This window comes from Halichoeres trimaculatus, unplaced genomic scaffold (assembly GCF_033239565.1).
Source record: "Halichoeres trimaculatus isolate MK-OKI-2021-1 unplaced genomic scaffold, fHalTri1.1 fHalTri1_scaffold_5, whole genome shotgun sequence".
NCBI lineage: Eukaryota > Metazoa > Chordata > Actinopteri > Labriformes > Labridae > Halichoeres > Halichoeres trimaculatus.
In genome coordinates, this window is record NW_027437183.1 from 36,379,387 (window position 1) to 36,403,364 (window position 23,978).

The 23,978-nt window shown below is 41.5% G+C and overlaps 1 protein-coding gene across 1 annotated transcript in view; it reads left to right on the plus strand.

Annotated features, from left to right (window-relative positions):
- whrnb (whirlin b) overlaps positions 1-23,706 on the plus strand; it is a 200,259-nt gene extending 176,553 nt beyond the window's left edge. Inside the window, exons 9-12 of the mRNA XM_074669842.1 lie at positions 2,571-3,282; positions 7,096-7,271; positions 9,516-9,644; positions 23,482-23,706. Coding sequence (XP_074525943.1) covers positions 2,571-3,282; positions 7,096-7,271; positions 9,516-9,644; positions 23,482-23,658 — 1,194 coding nt within the window. The 3' untranslated portion in view covers positions 23,659-23,706. The remainder of the gene's footprint in view (positions 1-2,570; positions 3,283-7,095; positions 7,272-9,515; positions 9,645-23,481) is intronic.
- The last annotated feature ends 272 nt before the right edge of the window (positions 23,707-23,978 follow it).

Below are 23,978 nucleotides of genomic sequence, written 5' to 3' on the forward strand. Positions count from 1 at the left end.
GTGAGATTGGTGTGGACATGTCCATACTGTCGATACGCAATTCTACACCCTTGGAAGTTGATCATTGGCATGGGAGCAATACTGGATACGATGCTGGCTTTGAGCTTCCTTTTTAACAGCGACAGGGCAACTCTCAGTCACGTGAGCTGAGCTGTGACTCTGATTGGACAATCAGATCCTAATATCTTCTTGAACCACAGAGTTAGAAAAATTTACCCCCGAATGGTGTGTGTTGATAGTGACTTTAGCGTTTTTCGAACCAGGCTGTAAATATGCTTTTTAATACCGTAAAAGTCTGTTCTTTTGGCTGGGTGTGTACAAGGTTTTTTGGTCAGTTCTCAACTTTTAGCACCCTCGTGTAGGCTTATTTTTCTAAATTGGATGTTTCCCCTTGACTTTAAATTAACGACTGTAAGGGAGTAACAAGTCATTTTTTAACTGTTATATTATTACCAGAATTTCAAGTATCTAGTTACACTACTTCTTACTAGTACAAGTAAGATTATCACTGTAATGTGTTACTGCTAACCACCAACCACCTCCCCACCACCAAAATAAACCAAGAACTGGACCAAGGGAGACAAAGCATTCTGGGTATCTGCTCTCACCCTCTGAAATTCCCTGCCAAAGTTTATCCATGACTGTTGTAGCGCAGCAGAGGTACAGCATATGACAGTCGGTAATGATTCTGATGATTTCTTGCCTACGGCTGTGGTATAAATATTAATAACTTGTTTTATAAACCAGTAATTAGTGGGGAGGAAGCGTGTCTCTGTTAGCCCGTTTTTAAATGAGCCATTGTGCTTTTATTTGGGTCTGATTCACAAACACAGACACTAAGAGCCATGAACAGTGACAGGGAAATTAGAGCTGTCTGCTGAGTGTTGGAGTAATTATACAGCAGTGTTTATAAGGGATCAAACTATTCAATGATCATGACAATAACTCCACCTCTGCATTAGTGCTGCATGAATTATCTAACCACAGCGGGGATGTGAGGATGTGTAATAGCACAAAAGGCTTTGTTGTCTGTTTGGCTACGCCTCAAATGTTCTGTCATTTCTAACAGACTTTATCTGGTTTACTACAAAACAACAAAATGCAAGTCAATTTACAGATATTTTCGGGAATTTTATTAACGTTTGATAACCCTTAATTTTTAAGTATTTTTTCTGTTTTTCAAAAAACGTATACAGAACTCTAAAATTACAGACATTTTCTGGAAAATAACAACCTGTATGTTTGTTTGTTTGATTGTTTGTTTAAGTGTTGTGCTAATAATAACATACTATGTTTACTTCTCATTTTTTGTGGGAGAAAATATTTTTCGGTCTCTTGAATCACAGTCAATTGATGTTAAATGACAGTAATTATCTGTAACAAAATTTGCAGCTCGTTTTATAGAAGTTTATGTCCATACTAGTTATCTAATTTTTAAATTGGAATTTGCAGGTAAACCTTAGTGTATGCGGCTGCATTCTGTTCCCTCCTGATTGATGGTTAAACACTGTGGATGTGTGACCCTGCCCACGGGGGCACAGCATGTCTGTGCTCCTGAGTATGGACTGGCTGTTTGTGCTCCACAACACTGACTGGCTGTCTGTGCTGTGGAGCACAGACAGACCATGTATCCAGTGATTTTACAGTGTGTTTTGTGGTTTAATAGATTAAGTGTGTTTATGGGCTATGCTGTGTTGGTCAGTTTAAATAACAGTAAGATAACATTTACACAGCTGGTCAATGCAGCGTTGCACAGGCAGCCTGTTCCCTCAGTGCAAAATTTTGATGTACAGAAGAGTCTTGTATCCACTGTGTGCCCTCCTGACTCAGGGTTACAAAACATCATCACTACAAAACGTATTTTGCTGCAAACAACAGTATTTTTTTCTGCAGAACTCTTTGCATTTTCACTAAATTGAAGGTTTTTGACTGTAATAATTTAGAAAAAGTCTGTTAAATTTATTTTTTATGCAGAACTCTTAATTTCTGTAAATGTAATGTATTTATACTTTATTTGGATAAGAATAATTTCCTTAATTTAGAGGTTTTTGTTTCGCAACTGAAACTGCCAGCCATTTCCTTTTTTTTTTTTTTTTTTTTTTGCAGGTTTCTGATTTGAATCAGTTTTGACTGAATTTTAATTTTATTTTAAAGTAGAATGGACATTTAAAAATGTATGAAACATTGTGTTTTAAATTTTTTCACTGTAAAATCTAGTCCTGTATTTTCACAGGTATTTCATGTAGTTCTATGTAACAGTGTTTGTAATTTTACAGTATCTGTCTGGAAACTTTGCTGCCAGTGCTTTCACTGTTTTTTTTTCTTTCCTTTTTTTTTCATTTATTTATTTATTTTTTAACAGTGTGTGTGTATACAGTCTTTGTGAGTGTGTACATGTTGAATACACACACACTGTCCAAAAAGCTGGTTTTAAAACATCCCTGCTTCTGATGAGGCGTCTAACTGATCCTAGGTCAGGCTTTTTGGTGACACCAAAGTTGGTCAATTGGATTTCTTTTTGCAGCTGAATCTGCTTCATGTACTCAAAGCGACCGTCTCTCCCCTGACAGGAGGACAGACAGGCTTCAGGAGAATCCCCGCCCCCCTTCAGAGCAGCCCCCCTGCAGGCTCAGAGCAGACCGTCCAGAGAGAAGGAGCTCAGAGGGAAACCTTCAGCCCGGCTGGTGCAGCCCGGCTCTAACCTGGTCTTCAGCGGCCCCACCCGGCTCCTTCAGGAGTGTCTCCATAAGTCCCTAAAGTCCCTCCCCACCATCAACCAGCCCTCCACAGCCTCCGCCCACCACACCTGTGCTGGCGCCTGTCACCACACCTCCCTGCCCAACCACCTCCATCACACCTGTCAGAGCCCACTCCAGCTCTCCGACTCTGAACACCTCAACCACTCCCAGTTCCCCCACCACTTCCACCACCACCCTGCTCCCCACAGCCGGCCCAGCTCAGGACACCACACCTGCCCGGGCTTCCTGCACCACCGGGACTCTGCTAAACCGGAAGGCTCTGTCAGGCTAGCTTCCAGATCCAGCTCCTACGAGAAGTCCTCCGTCTTGTCTAAGTCGGCGTCCTCGTCCAAGGCAGCCTCCCCCATGGTGTCCCCTCATCCATCCCCCCGCCCTTCACCATGCCCCTCCCCCTGCCCCTCCCTCATCACACCGTCAGCTCCGCCCTGTAGCCCTGACCGGCCCTGCTCACCAGCTATGACGCAGAGAATCATCGTAACAGACATGAACCGGCTGTCGGCAGACTCCAGACCCCAGCAGAGAGGTACGCAGAACGTCAGAATGTTATAACATGTCTCAGACGGACTTATGACTTTAACAGCTTAAAGAAACAAGAAATAAACAGCTTTAATCACATTAAAGTTTACTTTCAATGAAACTCTGCAGTTGGTAACTGCACATTTGTGATATTAGTCACCAAAAGAAAATATGACACCTCAGATTGTGACCTTTAGCTCATGAGGTGTCATATTTTCTAACATCCAGGACATGTGATACACCAGAGTATGAGAAGCCCTCTGAATACTGAGGTTTCTGCAGCTATTAGTTAATAAATCTGAGTGAACAAGTTGTTTCAACTCTATTTCAATGTTTTTCAACCCAGATCCATCAATGACAGGCTCAGGCTGATTGCTCCTTTCATTGATTCGTTCAGGCCACTTCAAATACTGTCTTATGAAAGCAGAAGACAGAGACAGTCACAGTGATGACTTCTGCTCGAACTGGCTGGAATACAATGAGACACAAGTTTTAGTCTTTTGAAATACACCAGATGCATCTTCAGTCCATCTCACACTTTTTGCATAGTTTGACTGGTCCTGAGACTTAGGCCTGAACCACATGTATATGGATATATTCCTAAACGCACAATTTTCTGTCCAATTGGGCCTCTCAACCACACGAACACAGCAATTTCACCCACATAAACGGAGATTTTTTAAAAACAGATAAAAAAGTGAAGAGATAAAAAAATATCCGGTTGAGAGGATCCGTGTAGCGGTGTCAAACGGAGCTGGTGTTGACGCGAAGACGTCAAGCGCCTAGCAACAAGCCACTGTAGCAACAGTTAAAATCCTGTGTTTGACTGCGCATGCTCATAACGTTCTTCTTCTATGGTTTTCACATTTTGCTAACCTGTGGCTTATCGTCCAGGCATGGCATTGCAGGCTTCAGAGGCGATCGTTTTCAGTTTGGCCTCTTCGTATGGACAGAGATATTTCGGTGGTGTGGACAAAGATTTTTTTTTAAATGTGGACAAAGACATCCGATCAAAAAAATATCCATATATGTGTGGTTCAGGCCTTATTGTCTGGTGTAAATTTGACATAAATAAATGAGGTTCTGTGTTATTTGATACTTTTATGGAAAAAGTTTTTGAGGAGTATTGATAAGGAAATATCTCCACAGCACTCACTGCGTGCTGTCAGAGGCTCTGCATCTACAGCCCGACAGCTCCCGGTGTTCAGTGTCTGATAACGTAATTTACAGAAATAAAAGTTCACTTGCGTCTCTTTTGCTTTCCAATGTTGGTCGTTTTTCAGGATTGAGTCACAAACTAGTGTCAATACTTGCATATACTTTTCAAAGTGAGGACGCTTATCAGATCAATTAAGCTCACACTGCACCAGTCCAACAGGCAACACTCACAGTAGAGCAGGAGAGGAGGGCGAAAGCACACATAGAAAGGAGAAACCGAAACTTAACTATGGCCACACATATATGAGGTGCTGGAGGAACAATATTTAAACCTCCTAATACACAAATACCTATCAAAGTTTTATAAAAGTACTTCCCTCGATTTTCAAACTCAACAATATGAATGCAGGTGACATGACAAAGCAAACAGAAAAACACGAATGCAAACACAAGAACACAACAGAGATGCAGCCGTTACACAGTAACGAGGACAATTATCCCAAAAAACACAAACAAGTAGTGAAAGTTAGTAATTGATTGTTTTCTTATTGAACTTCAGCTATGATAAATTTTGCTTTAATGCTAATGTTATGAGATGACTGATTCATAAAGCTATTAGATGACATATTACAGGTAAATTAAGAAATATAAATTCTATGTAAGACATCACAAGGTAGCAAGTTAAAAAAAGAAAACATTTACAAAGTAACTCTTCTGTGCCTATTTGGATAATCGACTTCTTTTAACTTCTGCTGTGGCTGTGCTTCTGTTGAGTTTTTGCTTTTGCATTCATGCTGCGGCTTTTGCAAATCGTCTGACCCCTACTGGCCACCATAGAAAATTCTGTAAACACACTAAATCACTCCAAATAAATGCTTTTTAGAGTCCATTGAGACTTAAATATGTTTTTTCCCCCTCATGACGCAGTTTTTCACTGATGAGGCTAATACTCTGGAGTGACTTCTAGTCCAGAAAATGTGCTATGTGTAGCAGTAATCTGAGTGAAGAAGTGTGAGGAGTCTGAGCCTTCAGTATGACTTATTTATGCAGCAAATAATCTGGTTGTTGGTTTAATCTCAACACGGAGCAACCTGCTGATGATAAAGGCAAACAGAAAAGGCTAAATGCTCTGAGTATTTGCCCCCGTGTCTTTCAGAACCAGGTTTTATTTCTCAACTGTTATTTTCAGAACCCAAAGAAATGTTTCTGGGCCTCTGGGAACAATAATGGGGTCAGTGATCTAGAAAAGCCACAAGTCCAGAGGGCCATTGGCACATTGAGTTTAATGTCATCCCCTAAACGTGTCAAAAGCTTGAGTTGGCAGCAGCTTTGGGCTCCTGTAGACGAAGTTTTCCCTCACCCTGATGTGTCTGTGTTCAGAGCTTTGCTGCTAAAGTTTGACAACAAGCTGGAGGAGTTTTTTCTCTTCAGATCATTTACTTTGGACAACACGTTTTGTCCTCGTGGTTGATACTGGAGCAGAAAAGACTTTCTGTTCAGGTTTTGTTTCTCTACAACCAGAGCTTTGCTAGCTGAAAGAGCTGAATGTCAATGAACAGGATTTAATATTCATGTCTGTGAATGCTTCACTGCTCCCTGAGGATTGGATAGCTAAACTGTGTTCACATTTACTAGTGGTGAGACTGGATTAGAAAACTGAAATGTGATGTTTCTTTTCAAGTTTAACTTGCAGAACATGCTTCAGGTGCTTCTTACAATCAGAATTCATGTTGGGTAGCAAAGGAAGTCCTAATGTCATAAACAGTTGCTTCTATGTGGAGTGAAATGTACCCACATCAAATGTGCACACATAAAATTTATACCTAAGTGAAGAGAACTTACATTTAAATTGAAACGTTTTATGTAATAATATATGGAAGAGTTCATCCTGAATTTTGCTGAGTCATCTTTTTGTTACATTTCATCCAAAGGGTTTACCAGAATCAAAAGTACAAGGACAATCCTAACAGAGCCTTTAAAAAAAAAAAAATAACAAGACGCAAAATGAATTTAAAAGATATTTAAAAGAATGGGAGTGTGAGTTAAGATGTATTAAAATGATGAACAATAGGATTAATGAGATATTAAGAACACAGCACAGATTTCAGGAGAAAGCCTCTGAATGTTGTGACATGAGACCAGACTGAAAAAGGTTAAAGATGAAGCTCAGCCTCCTCTGAGCTGCTCTGCACCCCGAGGCGATGAACTGGTCAGGGCATCACCACCACGGTCTGACCTTTGTGTGTAGAGCATGTGGAAAAGGTCAGCGCCCAGTGCTCACACAGCATCAGTGTCATCACCAATAAAGCTCACACATCCCTCCCCAGGTAGAATCACCTTTATCCTGCTCTTCATGCTAAAAAAAAAAAAAAAAAAAAGTTATCGTTGGTATTTTTGATGACTGTAAATGTTGTTTGGTTGTTGGTGTGTAGAAAAAAATCCTGCACAAGAACATTTCTAATCCAATGTAATCCATAACATCCTGCTTGGCTTCATGAGACGTTATACGAGGTCAGTGGAGGTAAACTGAGCCTCTGATAACCTCTGCAGCAGAGGAGAAGAAGGATCACCGTTAGGTTTTACTCTTCTCTCCTCTTTGTGTGTGTGTGTGTGTGTGTGCTGCTCTTTCCTCTGCTCACCAACGCTGTGTTCCTCCACCCAGGAGCCACGCTGTCCCAGCTGTCAGACAGCGGGCAGACTCTGAGTGAAGACAGCGGGGTGGATATAGCTGAGGCAGGGGGCCTGAGTAAGGACGGCAGCCCCCGACCCAGCAAGAACCAGCAAGGCCACCAGGAACAGGCAGGGGCCCACGCACCTCCTGCAGGGGCCACCAGACAGGTGAGTCATGAAGTCTTTAGATCCTGAAAAGAGAAAACACCACCAGGAGGACTTTGGACTTTGAAATCAAATTGTATTTTCAATCATGCTCTGAAAGAAACTTATAAGGATAAAGTGTTAGCATGCTACATTAGCTACTAGTTTAAGGGATGGGTTTGGAAAATTAAACCTGCTCAAAATAAGGCGACAACTCTCCACATCGAGCTCTAACACCTTGTAAAAACATGGTGTGGATCTTTTCAGTTACTTTTTTCTATCACTTTTAAAGCAATATTTAATCTTTTTAATATCTATTTTACGATTCGTGATATTCAGCTCAGAGGACATAAACTTCATGAGCACAGAATAAACCTGCAGATCATCACGTTTGGTCAGAGTTTTAGGACAATCGTACACCAAATGACCCAGAGGAGGAAGTTTCTGAGCTGACCAGGTTTCTTGTTGCTCTAATTAACTTGAGCTAACTTAGCTACACCAAAGGTCATTAGACACAAATCATGCATAATGTGAGCTATAACCTCACCACTGTCTGACTGCAATCCAATCACAGAGAGAAGAGCTCTGTCTCAACACGTGCTTTGAATGATTTGTTGGTCGTTCAGTCATTGCATGTGAAAGAATTATGTTAAAAATGATTAAATCTGTCACACACCAAAGACAATGACACAGATAAGCTTCTCCTCTGGTATCTGGGTTAATCTTAAAATTAAAGCACAGATGAGACAACGAGAAATGAAGAGGGTAAACTGGTACAAACTCAAAAAAAATAAAAAATAAAGGAGATTATAACAGAGAGAGGCATGGAGCTAATTTAAGAACAGAGGTCCAAACACTCTGGACATGTTTCATGAGCATACAGCTACACCACAGAGGTGTTAGAGAAACTCATCAAATGTCTGTTTCTGCTTTAGTTCACAAATCAAGTGAACTTTTCCATTGAAGGTAACAGAACACAAGGTAAATCAGGACTTCTTCAAGAATATATTTCTGTCCTTATTCAGCTCTCCTTCACAAAACTTTGACGTTGACTGACTTCTTTAAACAGAAAAGAGTCAAATGCCTCAGCTTTTAACTTTACTGCTGTCATCTCTTCCTCTCCTGACTGAAGTGACTCTGTAAAGAGTCTGCAAAAAGTTGCTAGGCGCCACCCAAAGTGCCTGCCTGTTGCGGCAGCTCTCTCTTCTTTGTCCGTTTCTTGTAATTTTTTGTCTCTTTTTCGTCATTTCTGCATTTGGAATGGATCATTACTTTGTATGATTCATTTGTTGATCCTGGACACCAAACTGGTTTTGTCTTCAGTGTTTTTTTTATTGTTTTTGCTCCTGTGTTTGTGAGGAGAGCCTACATGTAACCATGGCCACACTTTTTACATTTGAGATCAGCTGTTAGCAACCCATAGCATGTCAATGCTAACTGGTGCAAGGCCGGATGTTTCCCCACAAAGTGAGAAGAAGGAGATGAGGACGACGTGCTGGTTCTCAGGTGTGAGCGAAGAAGTGACGACATCCACCTGTCATTCCATCCATCATTATTGGGAACATAAAATCTATCTCCAGATGGATAAGCTTGCTATGCTAACCCAGCAACAGAGGGAATACCGGAGAGCAGAGTAGCATCATGCTATTCACAGACATGGCTAACAGAGCTAACACCAGACACCATTGGAGGAGCTTCACCTGCTGTGAGCAGACAGGATCCAGGAGACAGAGACTGAACAGACTGCTGAAGAAGCTCAGTCCTGGACCCTGTGGAGGTGGAGGCTGGCTGAACTGGACAATGATGGACAAGCTGTCAGCATCTATTTTCTTATGGACCTTTTTGCACTTTCTATACACTTTCTTACTTTTGTTTTCTTGATTGCTGCTGTGATTCTTCCTAAATTTAGTAAAGTATTTTCTTTTCTATTCAATTCTATTCTAAAGATCAGCAGCTCATAGCTGCTCCCAGCTACAGCTGTGTCTGGATTGCAGGACAGGATGTTGTCCCACATTTCTCTCTCAGAGATGTTTGGGGTCCAGTATCTCCTCAGGCTGCTTTAACACCTGTATGTGAGAGAATGACACCCACACTAACCTTTTTACCTCAGAGTCACCCAGTAAAGTAGTTATGCGACAGACTGCTTTCTGCGAATTGAAGATTCATCACTGTTGTTTTGACCAATCAGATTCAAGTATTTACCACAGCCTGGTAATGATTTAAAATCTGCTTTTTATACTAAAACCTCTTCGCTTCGTGTCCCAGCAGACTGCCTCACCGGTCCCAGCGACCTCTGCTACTCTGGTGCGAGTGATGAAGAACGCCAGTACCCTGGGCATCGCTATAGAGGGCGGAGCCAACACACGCCAACCTCTGCCACGAATCGTCACCATCCAGGTGAGACAGCAGCCTTGTCTCACTGCTATTGTTAAAATATAATCTGATCAGATTAAAAACTTCAGACTCAGATTTATCTAGAGACCATAAGGGTTTAATCTGGATCAAACTTCCTGTTTATGTTCAGACTATTGAGAAGGACTGTGGTATCTCTGATCCAGATCAGGATTATTCTGATTCAGTCATTCATGTACTCACATGAAGATGTTTTATGTGAGACATTTCTTCCTTCCCTGCGAGAAAAAACTCACGGCTGAATGCTAAGGCTGACTGAATGTACAACAAAAGCACAGAAAGGAACAGAAGAGAAAAAAACATCCTCAGTGCTCACACGCACAGCAAAGCCGACTTCACCTCAGCAGTTTCAGACCACTGCAAAGAGAGAACAGCATCATGGGTGAGAAAAGGCCAAGGTCACCTGCTCAGAGGAACAGGTACCAGCACTGGAGAGGGCGGCTGTAGCTCAGAGGTAGAGTCTCTCTGATCCTCTGTCAGTCAGCAGCAAACCAGGATCAGACAACAGGGGGCGTGGTCATCCTGCTGCTCAGATCAACCAAACCTTTATAAGTCAGCTGACAGATCAATATCAAAACAATATTGCATGGTTTATCAGAAGAAGAATGAAAGCAGAATGTAAACACACTAAAAAAAAAAAACATACTGTTCACATCTCATGACCAGCCCAGAGTTAGGGCTGACGTGAAGCTACATCCTGTGGACCAGGTAGACTCTGGTGTCCCTGTATCTTTACATGATTCACAGCTGGAAATAACCTCTATTTTTCTCACACTGAAGTTTAAGAAAACCCTTATTTCAGCCTCTCTCTGAAACACTTTGTTTTGGATGCTGTCTCTTTAACAAACCCCCTTCCCTCTGATTGGACAGTACAGTGAGTACCAGAGGCCTTTCCAGGGCAGAGCTACGGGCAGATCTTGGAGCACTTGATGTAAATTTGATAGAAAGGGTCTTTTCTAGCTTTAACTGATGTGAAGAGCCAAATCGGACCAAAACAGTCTCCAGACCATGTCCGCAGCATCACAGCTCTGACAAAAAAAAAAGTTTCAGTTTAGGTTGATGTGTCAGCTACCTTCTGCTCTGCTACGTTCTGACTGCAAGTCAGATCCCTGAAGGTCGGATAGAATCCTTTTCACTCAAACAATGACGCTTAACTTTGAACAAAGCAGACAGAGCAGGACAGGAAGTCAAGAACTGTAAGCACATTAAAACATCTGGTCAACTTTCAAATTGGAACAAACCACATCCACGACAGATCACATTGACAGCAGTGGTGTAAAGGAACCAAGTAAAAGCACTTAGTTATAGTACTTAAGTACGTTTTGGGAGGATCTATACTTTAGTTAAGTTTCTATTTTAATTGCAACTTGTACTTTTACTCTGCTACTTTTACGTTGTCACCATTGTTACTCGCTACAAAAGGAAATGTGAAAAAAACGCTAATCATCTCATCATGCTTGGAGTATCAGGACTGTATTCTCGTGCATATAACTGGCTCTCTATTGTGAATTTGACAATCACCTCAGTGAGACCGCACACAGCCCAGGAGAATTCCTCAGTGTTTACAGCTTGATTGAAGGAACCTCGTCCACTGGTGATAGTAGACATACCACCACCTGCTAGTTTAGCTTCAGAATAAAACAGACACCTGTCGCTATGTCTAAGGGCGTATTCAGACCTGAACTGTTTGGTCCACTTTAAACGGACCAGGGTTTGTTTCCCACGCTGGTGCGAACTTTTCATGCAGGTGTGAATAGACACAAATGAACCCTGGTGCGGACCAAACAACCGGACCGAGACCCACTTTTTGAGGTGGTCTTGGTCCGCTTCCAAACGAACTCTGGTGCGGTTCGTGGTTCTCTGGTGCAGGTCTGAATACAAACCAAGGTCCATCTGAACTAACTTCAGGATACATGCTCCTTTTGGGCCTATAAAGCCACCGTAACCTGACCGTCTTTGGTTCATACCTGATTCTCCGTCTTCTGTTTAGCCACGCTGTTGCTAGCATGTTGTGGGTCAGGACACACAGAGCATAGCGCCTCCTTGCTGCGCGCATTCGTCTTCGCTGTCCCAAAATTGTAAACGGTGTTGTTAAGCCTTCTTTGAAGGAGCTGCTCTTGAAACAGAAAATGATTTTGCTGCTCTAATAAGAGCACAAACACGTTTACCTCCATTTCTGGGTCTGTATTCTGTGTGCTGCCCTTTGTCAGTGCTGTCCAATGAGAGCACTGATCGTCACACACGTGGATGTGTTTACAGAATATAGTCCACTTGCAAAAAGTACAATCTGAATACGAACCGCACCAAACGAAAAAAGTAAAGTCCGCTTTTGGTCCAGACCAAACAAGTGGACCAAAGGACTTTTCTGGTCTGAATACAGCCTAAAAGACATTTTCACTTTTGTCAGGGTTAAAAGTTCATCCTACAGGATAAACAGCCTCTGTTTGCCAAATAACAACATATTGGCCAAAACTCATCATCAAACCTTTAAAAAGGGAGTAGGAGGAGAAGGAATGAGTTAGATAGCAAGAGGTGATGGTGGGAGGGAGGGAGGAAGCAAGAAGTGAAGGAGAGGTAAATGGAGTTGAGGGAGGGATGGAGAATTAATCGTATTAAAAAATTTTGAGAGAAACAACCACTTCTAACTTTTTTGTTTCCTTGTGTTTTGACTTTTGACACTTTTAATTTGATCTACTTTAACCCCTTGATGCATGTTGTCACAAATTTGCAACATACCCTGTCAGGCCTTGATGCAGCTGAAATGACCTTTGTATCTCATGAATCCTGGGAAAACAAGAAAGGGAGGACCCAGATTCAGATAACTTAAAAATAACTTTTATCTTAACTTAACTGAAAATTCAAAAACTCTAAAACATCTAACAAAAGAAACAACAACAACTCCAGAAAGCTGGAGTCACAAAGCCAAGGAGTTCCCACACTTCCCACAACAGTGAAGAACCTTTCCTCATTCATGTTCAGCTGTAAAACCTCTAAACTGTTCACACTCCTGATCTGACCCCACTTCTCAATTCATTTCAATGGGGAAAACTGATTTGACGCAGGAGTCAATTGAGTTACAAGCTCCGTCATGTAAGTTAAGGCGCCGCTGTATTTGTTTAAGAAGTTTGCTTCTCTTTAAAACTCACTGAGTTGTCTCCTTTAACAGACCCTCTGTACCTTTTCAGCGTCTGATGATAAGCTGCCTTAAGCTCGGTGCAGGAAGCTATCTACAGCAGTAAGTCCTAAAAACAAAAGTCCTGTCAGTACCACTTCTCTCCAAGTCCTTTTCAATCTGTTAAAGCCAAATAAGTTACAATAAAGCAGAGCAGTACGTTTCTGTAAGAGTCGTCTACGGGCTGCGGGGCGAAGGCGATAACATCAGCTAATCACTGAATGAGTTACAGCCTCACACACACACACACACACACACACACACACACACACACACACACACACACACACACACACACACACACACACACACACACACACACACACACACATACACACACACACACACACACACACGCTCACATTATTCAGTTTTATACTCAGGCCATCCTTGAAGGGGTTTTGTTCCTGTGCAGTCATTTCCATAACAATGGCTCCTCTCCGTAGTCTGTGAGAGTTTCAGGTCTTCAGGGTGACAGTGACTGTCAGTCCACTCCTCAAACGCAGCGCCCCCTACAATCAGTCTGACAAGATGCACACTCATCCAATTATAATCCTATCATTTGATAGGGCTCTCATCAAATGAGCTTCATGTTTCTTTCTTCTGGCTGGTCACACACAGACAGAGGGATCATTGTGAGTGCTGCAGAGACCAAACGGACGAAGACTGTGAAAGGAGAGGCAGAGGAGATATTTAATTTAATCATGAAACACTGAAGAGTGGTTCCTGTTCTGTTTCTTCCACTTTGAAATAAAAACGAATGAAAATGTGTTCGCTTTTTATAAGATCCACTTTGTTACTATAGATGAAGGGGAGTTAAATCACGGCCATGGGTGGATTTTGAATTTATTATTAAATATATCCAAGTATTCTGACCCTGAAGTTGCAGACAGAGTAGCTTTTCTGTCAAGAGAGCGTAGATGAGGCTGACTGGATGTTAGTTGTAGATGCAAGGATGAACGGTTGCTTTCATTCAAAAGAGCTATTTGTGACATTAACACTTCACTTTGTGAAGGAGTATACATAAAACTGACATGACCCTGTCATAAACATGACATGACATCTATCATTAAGATAAAGGAGGCTTTGTGCATCTCTATGGATGTTGTCATTAACCCATTTATTCCTCTTTTTTTTCAGAGTTGTAAGGTATAAAGTTTTATCAGTTGAGTCCCTCTGAATCATGTTGTGTGTTTTTTTTTTTTGAGGAAAATAGGACTTTTAAAATACCATTATTTTACAGACTTTTCCTAATGATTACATTCAGACACATTTACAGGTATAATTGGTAGTTTGATTTAGATACACTTTTTGTTATGCTGGTTAAAATGATCTTAAAGTAGAGCTGAAAATATCCGCTTTCTACAGCAAGAGTAAAACAGGGAAAACACCAACCAATCGTCTTCCCGGGACACCTTGGTTGTAAACCAATCAAATCCTGTCGCCGTTCTGCCCGCCTCCTGCGCGTACATTTCGCAGGCGTGCACATGATTCAGTGCGCGTGGCCGAGCTGAGAAGGGAGGAGCAGCGCTGCAGAACGGCGGAGATGCTACCTATACCTCCATTGCCCGCTACCGCTCCTCCAGCTAAACAGCGCAAGAAAAGAAAGACGGAGGCTTTCTTTTCTTGCTCTGTTTAGCTGTCTCTAATTACTGCCCCTCTCGCTCCACCTCGGGCATGTCCCCTCTGACCTGATGAGGTACTTGGCTCTGGGCTGTAGTCTGGATCAGAGTCTAATAAACTCTCACCACAGGGGCTCTGACAAGCAAAAAAAAAAAAAACTGTGATATTTGGTAAGTCTAAGAGAAAATGTACATGTACTGTTTGTATTTTAGCTTTACTCCTGATATCATGTCACAGGTAAAAGTGGACGATTCTAACATGACAGTCGCGAGTACTGACAAAAGCCACGTTTGTTTATTGTTTTTTTTTTAAGCTTTACATTTTAACGTTTTGGTGTTTCCTTACCTCTAAATGAAACATGACTCAACGTAGTGCAAAACAAAAACTGATGTGCTGAGTCTGTCTCTCAGTCATTCACAATCATAATTGCGAATCAGCGGCACCTGTGCATGTGAGCAGGGGCGTTACTTTGTGGGAGCCCCAAGGGGAGGGGGAGGAGGGGCTAGGAGGAGTCCTGACGAGATGCTACATTCAAATTCATGCTAGTTTTTCAGGACTGCCAACCCTGCCTTTAAATAAGAGAGAATTAAATCAAAATCAGCCCATAGCCCGTGATTAAACTTCCCTTTTTTGGATCTATTCTAAAGCCTGTTTCCACCAAGCAGTCCGGTTCAGATCAACACGGTTTGGTACAGCATGTCTCGATTAAGCTTGGTCTTGTTTGTGTTTCCACAGCCAACTGTGCCCGCTCGTGGTAGGCAGCGTATAAGCTGGAAGCTGACAGCTGCATGTAGTGTGACACCTTAGCAACCCGACGCAGTTTACCCCACCTGTGGAAACACGGCTTAACAAACAAAAGATTGAAAAACAGACAAGTTTTCCTTTGTTTTTCATTTCAAAAAGGAAAAAGAGGAAATATAACCACTGAATATCATTAAACGAATAATACACAGATTGTATATGTCTGTGTGTAAAGATGATTTAGTTTCTCACTTGGAGCTTTTTCAAAAACAATCAAAGTTCAAGTTTGAAGTTTTCTGCGTGTTTGAGAGGTTTGCAGCGCTTCATCTCCAGTAACAATCTGTGAAGCGGAACACAAGCAGGAAGGCTGGGGACAGGTTTTCCTGGAAAGATGAAGAAATGATGTGAAATGCTGGGTGCTTTCACCGTCCGTTGTTGGTGAATTCCCTCTGAGTGTGTTCTGTCTGTGGTTTCCTTTAAAGCCTCCTCTTCACCAGCAGGTGGTTGAATGTGGCGAGCTGCTGCCAGCAGGAAACAATGTCTGTGTGAGGACGACTGAATGTGTTTGGCATCGAGGCCTGTTTCCGTTTCCTGTAGTGACAGCCGTACAGATTCCTCTGACACACGACGCGTCTTAGTCATCAAATCCCTGATACTTCATCCTGCTTCACAGCTGACAAAGCTGCGTTTATGTGAATCCGCCTTAATATGTCAGGAATTTCACGCACTGGCATTCCCCACAGGATGTTGAATCCCTCTGGTGAAGCCTTTATGTTCGAGAAGCGAGCAGAGAACAACGACCTCCGCCTGTCCTGCAGCGGTTGCAGTGAAGCAGGCTGGTTAACGCCTTGCTCGTAGGCACATTAGTGATAGCTGCGGAAGCAGGAGAGAGTGAAACTGATTCATTACCTTCCTCTTGGCCCGTCTGCAAAATAAGAATTCATTAATGGGGGCCTGGACGGCCTGTAGCGATGTTTTCAGCCGCTGCGCTGTAATTGAATGTCACAGCTAATAAACATGTTTAGCTCTGAGGATGAAATTGGAGCAGGCAATTTGTCCCGTTTGTCCTGAGTGATGGAGGGATCAATGGATGGATGGATGGATCAGACTGCCCTGTGGAAGATGAGTAAAGGTCATGTTATTCTACACACAGATTAGCACACACACACACACACACACACACACACACACACACACACACACACACACACACACACACACACACACACACACACACTCTAATAACAAATGACTCATCTCACCCCAGGACTCGTGTCCTCACTGATGCTTTTTTTGTTTTGCCACATTAACACCACTCTGAGCGCGGAAACTCAGCTCAACCGTCTTTGTTCAAATACTGAAACACACTTCAGACTGTGGTAAAGATTACATGGAGGTTACTTTTTGATGCAGACTGACCGTCAAGCCTCCACTCAACGAGCAAATGTTGCACATTCTGCTAAAGGAAGCATGCTTAGGTACAGAACAACCCAGACCAAGCTCTTTAAGCAGCTTTAAGCTGTCGTTAGGTCACCATCATGCAGTCAGAGAAAACAGAAGTAGTTTTGAAAAACACCTCGTCATGAAACCTGGACACATCATCAGTGAAGATTCCAGGTCATTGGGTGTTTGCTTGGTCTCAACATCATACACCCTCACTCCAGGCCAGGGGCGTATTTAGTGGTTTGGGGGCCCAAGGCAAACCCAGTCAATGGGGCCCTCCATGTCCTTGTAACTCATCTTCCTCAGAGCTAGACTGGCCTTCCCTGGGTCCACTGTCTCTTTCTGAGAATCAAGGCATGAGACAGTGCTAATCTTGTACATGGTAACTTAACACAACTAAATACATTTCCTCAAGTTCTGTACTTTAGTTTGATTTTGAAAAAAGTGAATACATCATTTAGTCACTTTGTCCTGGATTTGAAATCTTTTATGGTCAACTGACAGCTTATTTGTCCCACAATGGGGAATTTACAGAGTAACAGTAACAAACAAGAAAGTATGAAGTGAAAAACATTACAATAGGTAAATATTTGAAAAAATAATTTTGTAAAGAAAAAATATGTAAATATCAAGCACAACATAAAACTGGAAAAAAATCTACTGAAAGAGGTGATACTTACAGTGACCATACTTTCTGGTACTATTATTTTAAAGTTAATGTATTTTTATTTGACCCCCTGTCCAGTGAGTTATGTTTCCAAAAAAGAGATTTTGTACAATAATGTTTCTCACCAACTCAAAAAGTTTGATTTAGAGAAAATGATCCTGTTTCCTGGGCTAGATAAAGTCCTTAAAATCCTAAAAGTCTTATATGTTTATCTCAGATCTCAGAGCAACATTGTTTTTTATTTCCGACTTGGTTGAAAATAAAAAAAATAAAAAATAGGGAAAAAAGTGGGGGTTTTTTTCCACTTTCTTCCTGAATCAAATTTTCAGATGTGTTGTAACATGGAACAGCCCATTGAATAAGAAGGGAGGGGGAGTACCCAAAACCATCATTAAAGATTAAGCCTTTTGATGTATTTTGAAGCATGTGAAGTAAGATTTAGAAAAAAGAAATGCTTTCAATTGAAGAGAACTTCATAAATCAGTTTTTAAGAGATGCTTTGGGGGCCCCTGGGAATCTTGGGGCCCCAGGCAACTGCCTGTGTTTGCCTAATTGTAGCTACGCCCCTGCTCCAGGTTGCCCAGCCAAGGGTGAACAGACCTGTTAGAGCCCAACATGTAAAGACTCAAAACGTATTTTAAAAAAATGTAAGAAAACCCGCAATGTGATAACTTTTTCCCCAAATGTAACAACTTGTTCGATGCTGGTGTTATTACATGTTTGTTTTTATGACATTTTAGGCTCAGCCCTTTTTATATTATCCAACAGTTATTACATTTTAGGCTTTATTAGATTTCCATTATTACTTTTTGGGTTGTTGTTACATTTCTGCCCAACTTGTGTCCAGATAGCACACTTCCCCACTTTTCACCCCTCTTGTACGAGGAATTGCTCTGCAGCCCACACCTGAGCCTCTAATGTCTACCTGGACTTTTTTTTTTTTTTTTTGCTTGTTTTGACAATAAAAAGTTTGGAAAGTGTCCTGTTAGTAAACAGTGATGACGCTAGTAAAGCAGTTTTTTCTGTAACAACTAAATTAATGTGTCCCTTTTTTTCCAAACCAGTAATCTGATTACTCATCTAATTCACTGTGAATTACTGTTCTTTTCCTTTTTCTTGTAAAAAATATATATATTTGCTATTTCCTTGTGTCGCGGGAGTGATGAGCTTTGTTTATTCATCACGTTTTCAGCATGAGGACAATTCAGGTGTAATAGCAGCCAATGACACAAAGGTAAACAGAGGAGGAGAGGAGAAATGAGCGTTTTCTAGCAGGAAATACAGTCACTGTTTAGAGTTTTGTGTCAGCTAAAGATGACAATACTATGGTTCATTGCTCACTTTGCTTAAGATCTTTGACTGAAACATTTAGGAATCAATCAGAGAGAGATCAGCGCACTGCTGCTTAAGAAGTTGTTAGACTTTTACCTGGGGGAAAGGTGAGTCCTGTCTTTCACAGTAACCTTGGTTTAGCATAACTCCATCATAAATGAGCAGAGCAACATAACATAAGCTACAACAAGACAAGCAGGAGCGTACCCAGACTTTTTAGAATGGGGTGCCCCAAGCAGGGTACAGTGGATTATGTGAACAGACTCTCTAATAATATTTCTTTTTGTTTAAAAAAATATTTTAAATCTAAAATTGAACTAAACAGTGCTGTAGTGTCCCAAAAATAGTACATTTAAATTGGGTGTATTTTAAAATTAAGAATGTATAAAATGGAAATTTTTGTTTTAAGCAGCAGGTGTTGTCAACAGCTACTTAACGTAACTAAAAAAAAGTAACTTGTAATCTAACATAGTTACTTTTAAAATTAAAGGTCCCATATTCTGCTCCTTTTCTGCAGTTTAATATGGATCATTGATGTCTTCATGAAATGGTAGTAACATGTTTTGGTCCAAAAAGCCAATAAATTAAGCACAGCAGCATTGTTTCCAGGCTCTCATAGCCCCTCTGTTCAGAACGCTCTGATTTAGTGGGCGTGGCCTTCATATGTAAATGAGCCACCGCTGATACCGCCCCACTCTTCAGCGTCACTGAGAGCGCCGCCACGAGCTCCAAGTGCACAATGTTTAGAAAACAGAGAAGCTCATTTACCGTAACATTACAGGCTTAAACAACAGGCTAACCGCAGCTAAAGTTAGCATCCTGAAGCTAACACAGAGACAGGGGGGACACTGAGGAAAAGCTCTTACATCTGCTCCACAGCACACAGCATCTAAAACACTCACATTTCCAGAGTCCCAGGTTTGTTGGAGGATGGTTGGTAATGTGCCTGGATTCAGGACCGGTCTATTCTCTAGCCCTCTGTTTTACTGTCCAAAGTTGGAAAATCTGTCGACCGTGAGGTGACAAGCACACACATGCACAGTTTTACTGAGTGTAGCTGGAACATTTCCTTGATTAATGAACTCTAGCCACTTAGTCTTGTCTTCTTCAGAGATGGGAAGCTTGTGCAGCCAACAACAGCGCAGCGCTTCAGCTTTTGCATTCTGAACAGCAGTGGGGGATGGACCAATCAGGTCAGACTTGCTCCTGATTGGTCAACAAAGGAAATCGCTGACGTCGGCAACTCTCAGAAATTCCAAACAGCTCGTTTTAGGTCAGGATTTTACATTCACAAGTACTACTAAGTCCAGGTTTTGTCATTAAATATCACATTTTGTGGGCTGGGAGGAAAGCCAAAGACCCACAAATTTCAATAAAAGACAACAATGATGTGATTTTTGCATAATATGGGACCTATAAGTAATTAGTAAAGTAACTTCTTAAGGAGTAATCAGTTACCACATTACTTTTTCAAAGTGGCATCATTGTTAGTAATCACTTTGGGCTATTTGTCTGCAATACTTGGAAGTTTGAATATCAGGGAGTTATTTCCAATTAACTGCAGGTTACATTAGAGAAAAACACTTTGAAATGAAGACAAACACAAAAACAGAATTGGATTTTAGAGGTTTAGTCAAAGAAAAAACATCAAATTTGCACAATTTAAAACATTTGTTCAGTAACATTTATGAGTTTTTGTTTCTCATTTTGTAAATAAAGAAAGCTCTCTGGTAGCGTGACTAAAACCTGTCCCTCTCCAAACACACAAGTCACTTTGAGGTCACTGCTCCTCATCAGGAGACAGACTGAAAGTAGAGGAAAGAAATGTTCAGCTGGTTATGCACACTGTACAGGACAAATAAGCCATGGCGTATTGTTGTACAATACAAGCTCACACAGTAAAAAGAAAACATGGTACATTAATCTAACATGACCAAAAATCCATTGGTCAGTCAGGATCTTTTGTTTGTCAGATCAACAGTGGAGCATTAAATCCATGATTCCTGGAGCCCTGTGGTTTCTGTCTGTGAGCGTGTGTGTTCTGACACACTGTGAGCTTCTTTAAAGACGCTGCACAAAGGGACTGTTGCAGCCCACTGATGTCTGACCTTGACTCGCTGATGCTGAAGGAGTCTAATTGGATGTTTTTCAGCTGGAGATCTTTTTTTAATTAGTGTGAAGAATGCTGACGCTGAACTTGGCCAATAAAATCTCTTCATAAAAACATAGTCTGTACGACAAGAGGATTAATCACGCAGACCTACATCTGTAAATGAAACCTGCAGGGCAGTGTTCAACAAACACGCATAGAACCAGGATTAGAGAACTACAAATGAGAGCAAATCCTCCAGCACGGCCTCAGATTGGATGAACCACTCCGTCTGCTTTTCTTAATCACTTTATTTAAAGAAGTTCAGGTTATTGGCTGGAAAAACTGCAAAAATCTAACGCCTCTTGAGGTGGAAAAACCCACGTTTTCTCGGTGCTGTCATTCTCATCCTTAAAAACACAGCGCTCTCCAGGGTGGCTGAAGAAATGCTGACTCAGCGTAACTTTCACTCACAGGCACAGGTTGAGCCAGGTCCCCTCCCAGCTTTACGACCTGTCAGTCAAATCAACGCGCCTCTAGTTTCTCTAATGTATGCATCACTCTCAGCCTCAGTTTAATCAAAACAGTGTTTATTGAAGGGAACAACCTCTTGATATGATGTTGTTATATAAAAAGGGGGTATTCTACCTTCTCGTTTCAAAAATGGATACGAGCTCACCCTGGTCACTCTGATTGTGCGGCTACAAAAAGTGATTAATGATATACTTGTCGCTCTTTATAAAAAGCTCTTTCTTGATCTGTCAAAAGCTTTTGATGCTGTGGACCATGCTGTTTTACAGTATAGGCTCCTTCGTATGGGTCTGTCAGATCATGCAGTTTCTTGGTTCACAAATTATTTAAGCGACAGAGCACAGTGTGTTAAATGTGATGGTCTGTGTGCTGAATTTGTGAGTGTCCATAAGGGGTCCCACAGGGTTCAGTATTAGGGCCTCTCCTATTCATTATGTACATTAATGACTTGGGCCAAAACTTGTCAGACACCAGTATGCATTTCTATGCCGATGACACAATTAGATATTGTTCTGGCATAACCCCAGCAAAGGCTATTGAATCTTTGCAGAAAGCTTTTGATGTTGTCCAGCACACTCTTCAAGAGCTAAAAATAGTTCTTAGTGCTGACAAGACCAAGCTAACGTTGTTTAAAAACTCAAACAAAAGCTCTAAGAATATATCTCAAACTCTCCACACAGTGTGAACTCTTGAGGGTAAAGTCACAGAGGAGGTTCATCTGTACAAATACCTCGGTGTGTTACTTGATGACTCCCTCAGCTTCAAGCCCCATATTAACAATCTAGTTAAAAAACTCAGACTGAAATTGGGATTTTTCTTTCGAAGCAAATTTTGTTTTTCCTTGGAGTCAAAAAAATGCCTCGTCATTGCAACATTCTTATCGATTTTAGATTACGGAGATTTGTTGTATATGACTACTTCAGATCGATGTCTTCGACAGATTGACGCTGTGTATCATGCCTCTCTGAGGTTCATTACCAACTGTAGACCTTTGACCCATCATTGTGAACTGTATTCTCGAGTGGGATGGCCAGGAGGCTGGGACATTGGTACACTTTCATTTATAAGGCCATCCTTGGACTTCTGCCTTCCTACATTTGTAACCTGATCACTCAGGGATGTGTTGATTCCTATGCTTTGCGCTCAAACGATCTCTTGTTGCTTTCAGTTCCATTTGCCCGCACAGAACAGGGTAAGAGGGCATTTGTATACTCTGCTCCTTCTGCATGGAACATGTTGCAAAACGACTAGAAATTGACTGATCTTGCTTCTATAAATGCATTTAAATCCAGACTGAGAGCACTTGAGACAGCCACCTCAAATTGTACCTGTTTTTCATAATATTAATTTTGATTGTAAATCGCCATAATTTTACCGTGTAACTTTGCTGCCTCTTGGCCAGGACTCCCTTGAAAAAGAGGTTCTTAATCTCAATGTGACCTTCCTGGTTAAATAAAGGTTAAATGAATAATTTAAAAAAAAAAAAATCTCAGAGTAAACGTGCAGGTTTTTCATACTTCTACGTATTCATTTGTCAAAGAAATCCCTGAGTCCATCTTTGAACTGATCACAATGGTCTGTACAGGAAATGCTGTAAGATCTTATGAGATCTTCACGAGACTAACTGAACTGATGACATCATCACATAAAGATCTCCTAACTGATACATAACATGTTAGAGGGGCAGGCCTCAAACACCAAGTGTCTCCATAGCTCCACTCCTGAAAGCCAATCAGAATGAAGGGAGTTTTAGAACAGGACGTCTTAAAGAAACAGCATCTAAACCAGAAGCTGGAATAAGGTTTTTCAGTTTGAGAATAAGAGGGATAGATATATACCTGATCTTAATCCACAAGCTACTTCTTAGCAGTCTGGATTACTTTTTGTGGATTCAGGTGACCCCTGGTAACAGAGTATGTGGTCCCATTCAGAGCGTGGTGATCTAGATTCAGTGATTTTAGAAGTTGACCTGGAGCTCATTGATTGAACCCAGTTTCACTTTTCAAAACCAGAAAGTGATCTGGATTACCGAGGACTGTCCTGAAAAAGGATGTCTTTTCAAATCCAGATTACATTAATCCAGATTAATCCTACTGAAGATCTGCCTCTTATCCAATTACACAGACAGCACTCACACAGGGTCTGCTTCACTCCTCTCTCACTGAGTGGAGCTTCATTTCTGTCTGAGTGTCTGACTTCGTCTCTCTGCTTCTTGTTTTGACAGAAAGGAGGCTCGGCTCATAACTGCGGCCAGATAAAGGTGGGTCAGGTGATCCTGGAGGTCAACGGCATTTCCCTAAGAGGTCGTGAGCATAAAGACGCCGCCCGCATCATCGCTGAGGCCTTCAAGACCAAAGAGAAGGACCACATTGACTTCCTGGTGGTTGAGCCGGGACTCTAGGAGGAGGACTTTGTTTAGGTGGACATGGTTCAGTTGATTTGGAGGAGCTGTTTGGACCCCACATGGTGTAAGAACTGAGACCCTCGCTCTGACTGCAGACGAGTCAGAGTGGCGTTGCTGATTGCACTCTACAGAGAATTGCACAATTTAAATCTAGACAACAGTACTATATTAATATTTGCCATGAAACCTGGGTCACATGGTTTTCAAACCCAGAGTGTTAATGCATGTTTCACCAGGAGTTATGATAGTATGCTTTCCACACCAGGCAACACAGAAACAGACTCATTTATAGCTCCAGTGAAGTTACACTTCAGCCG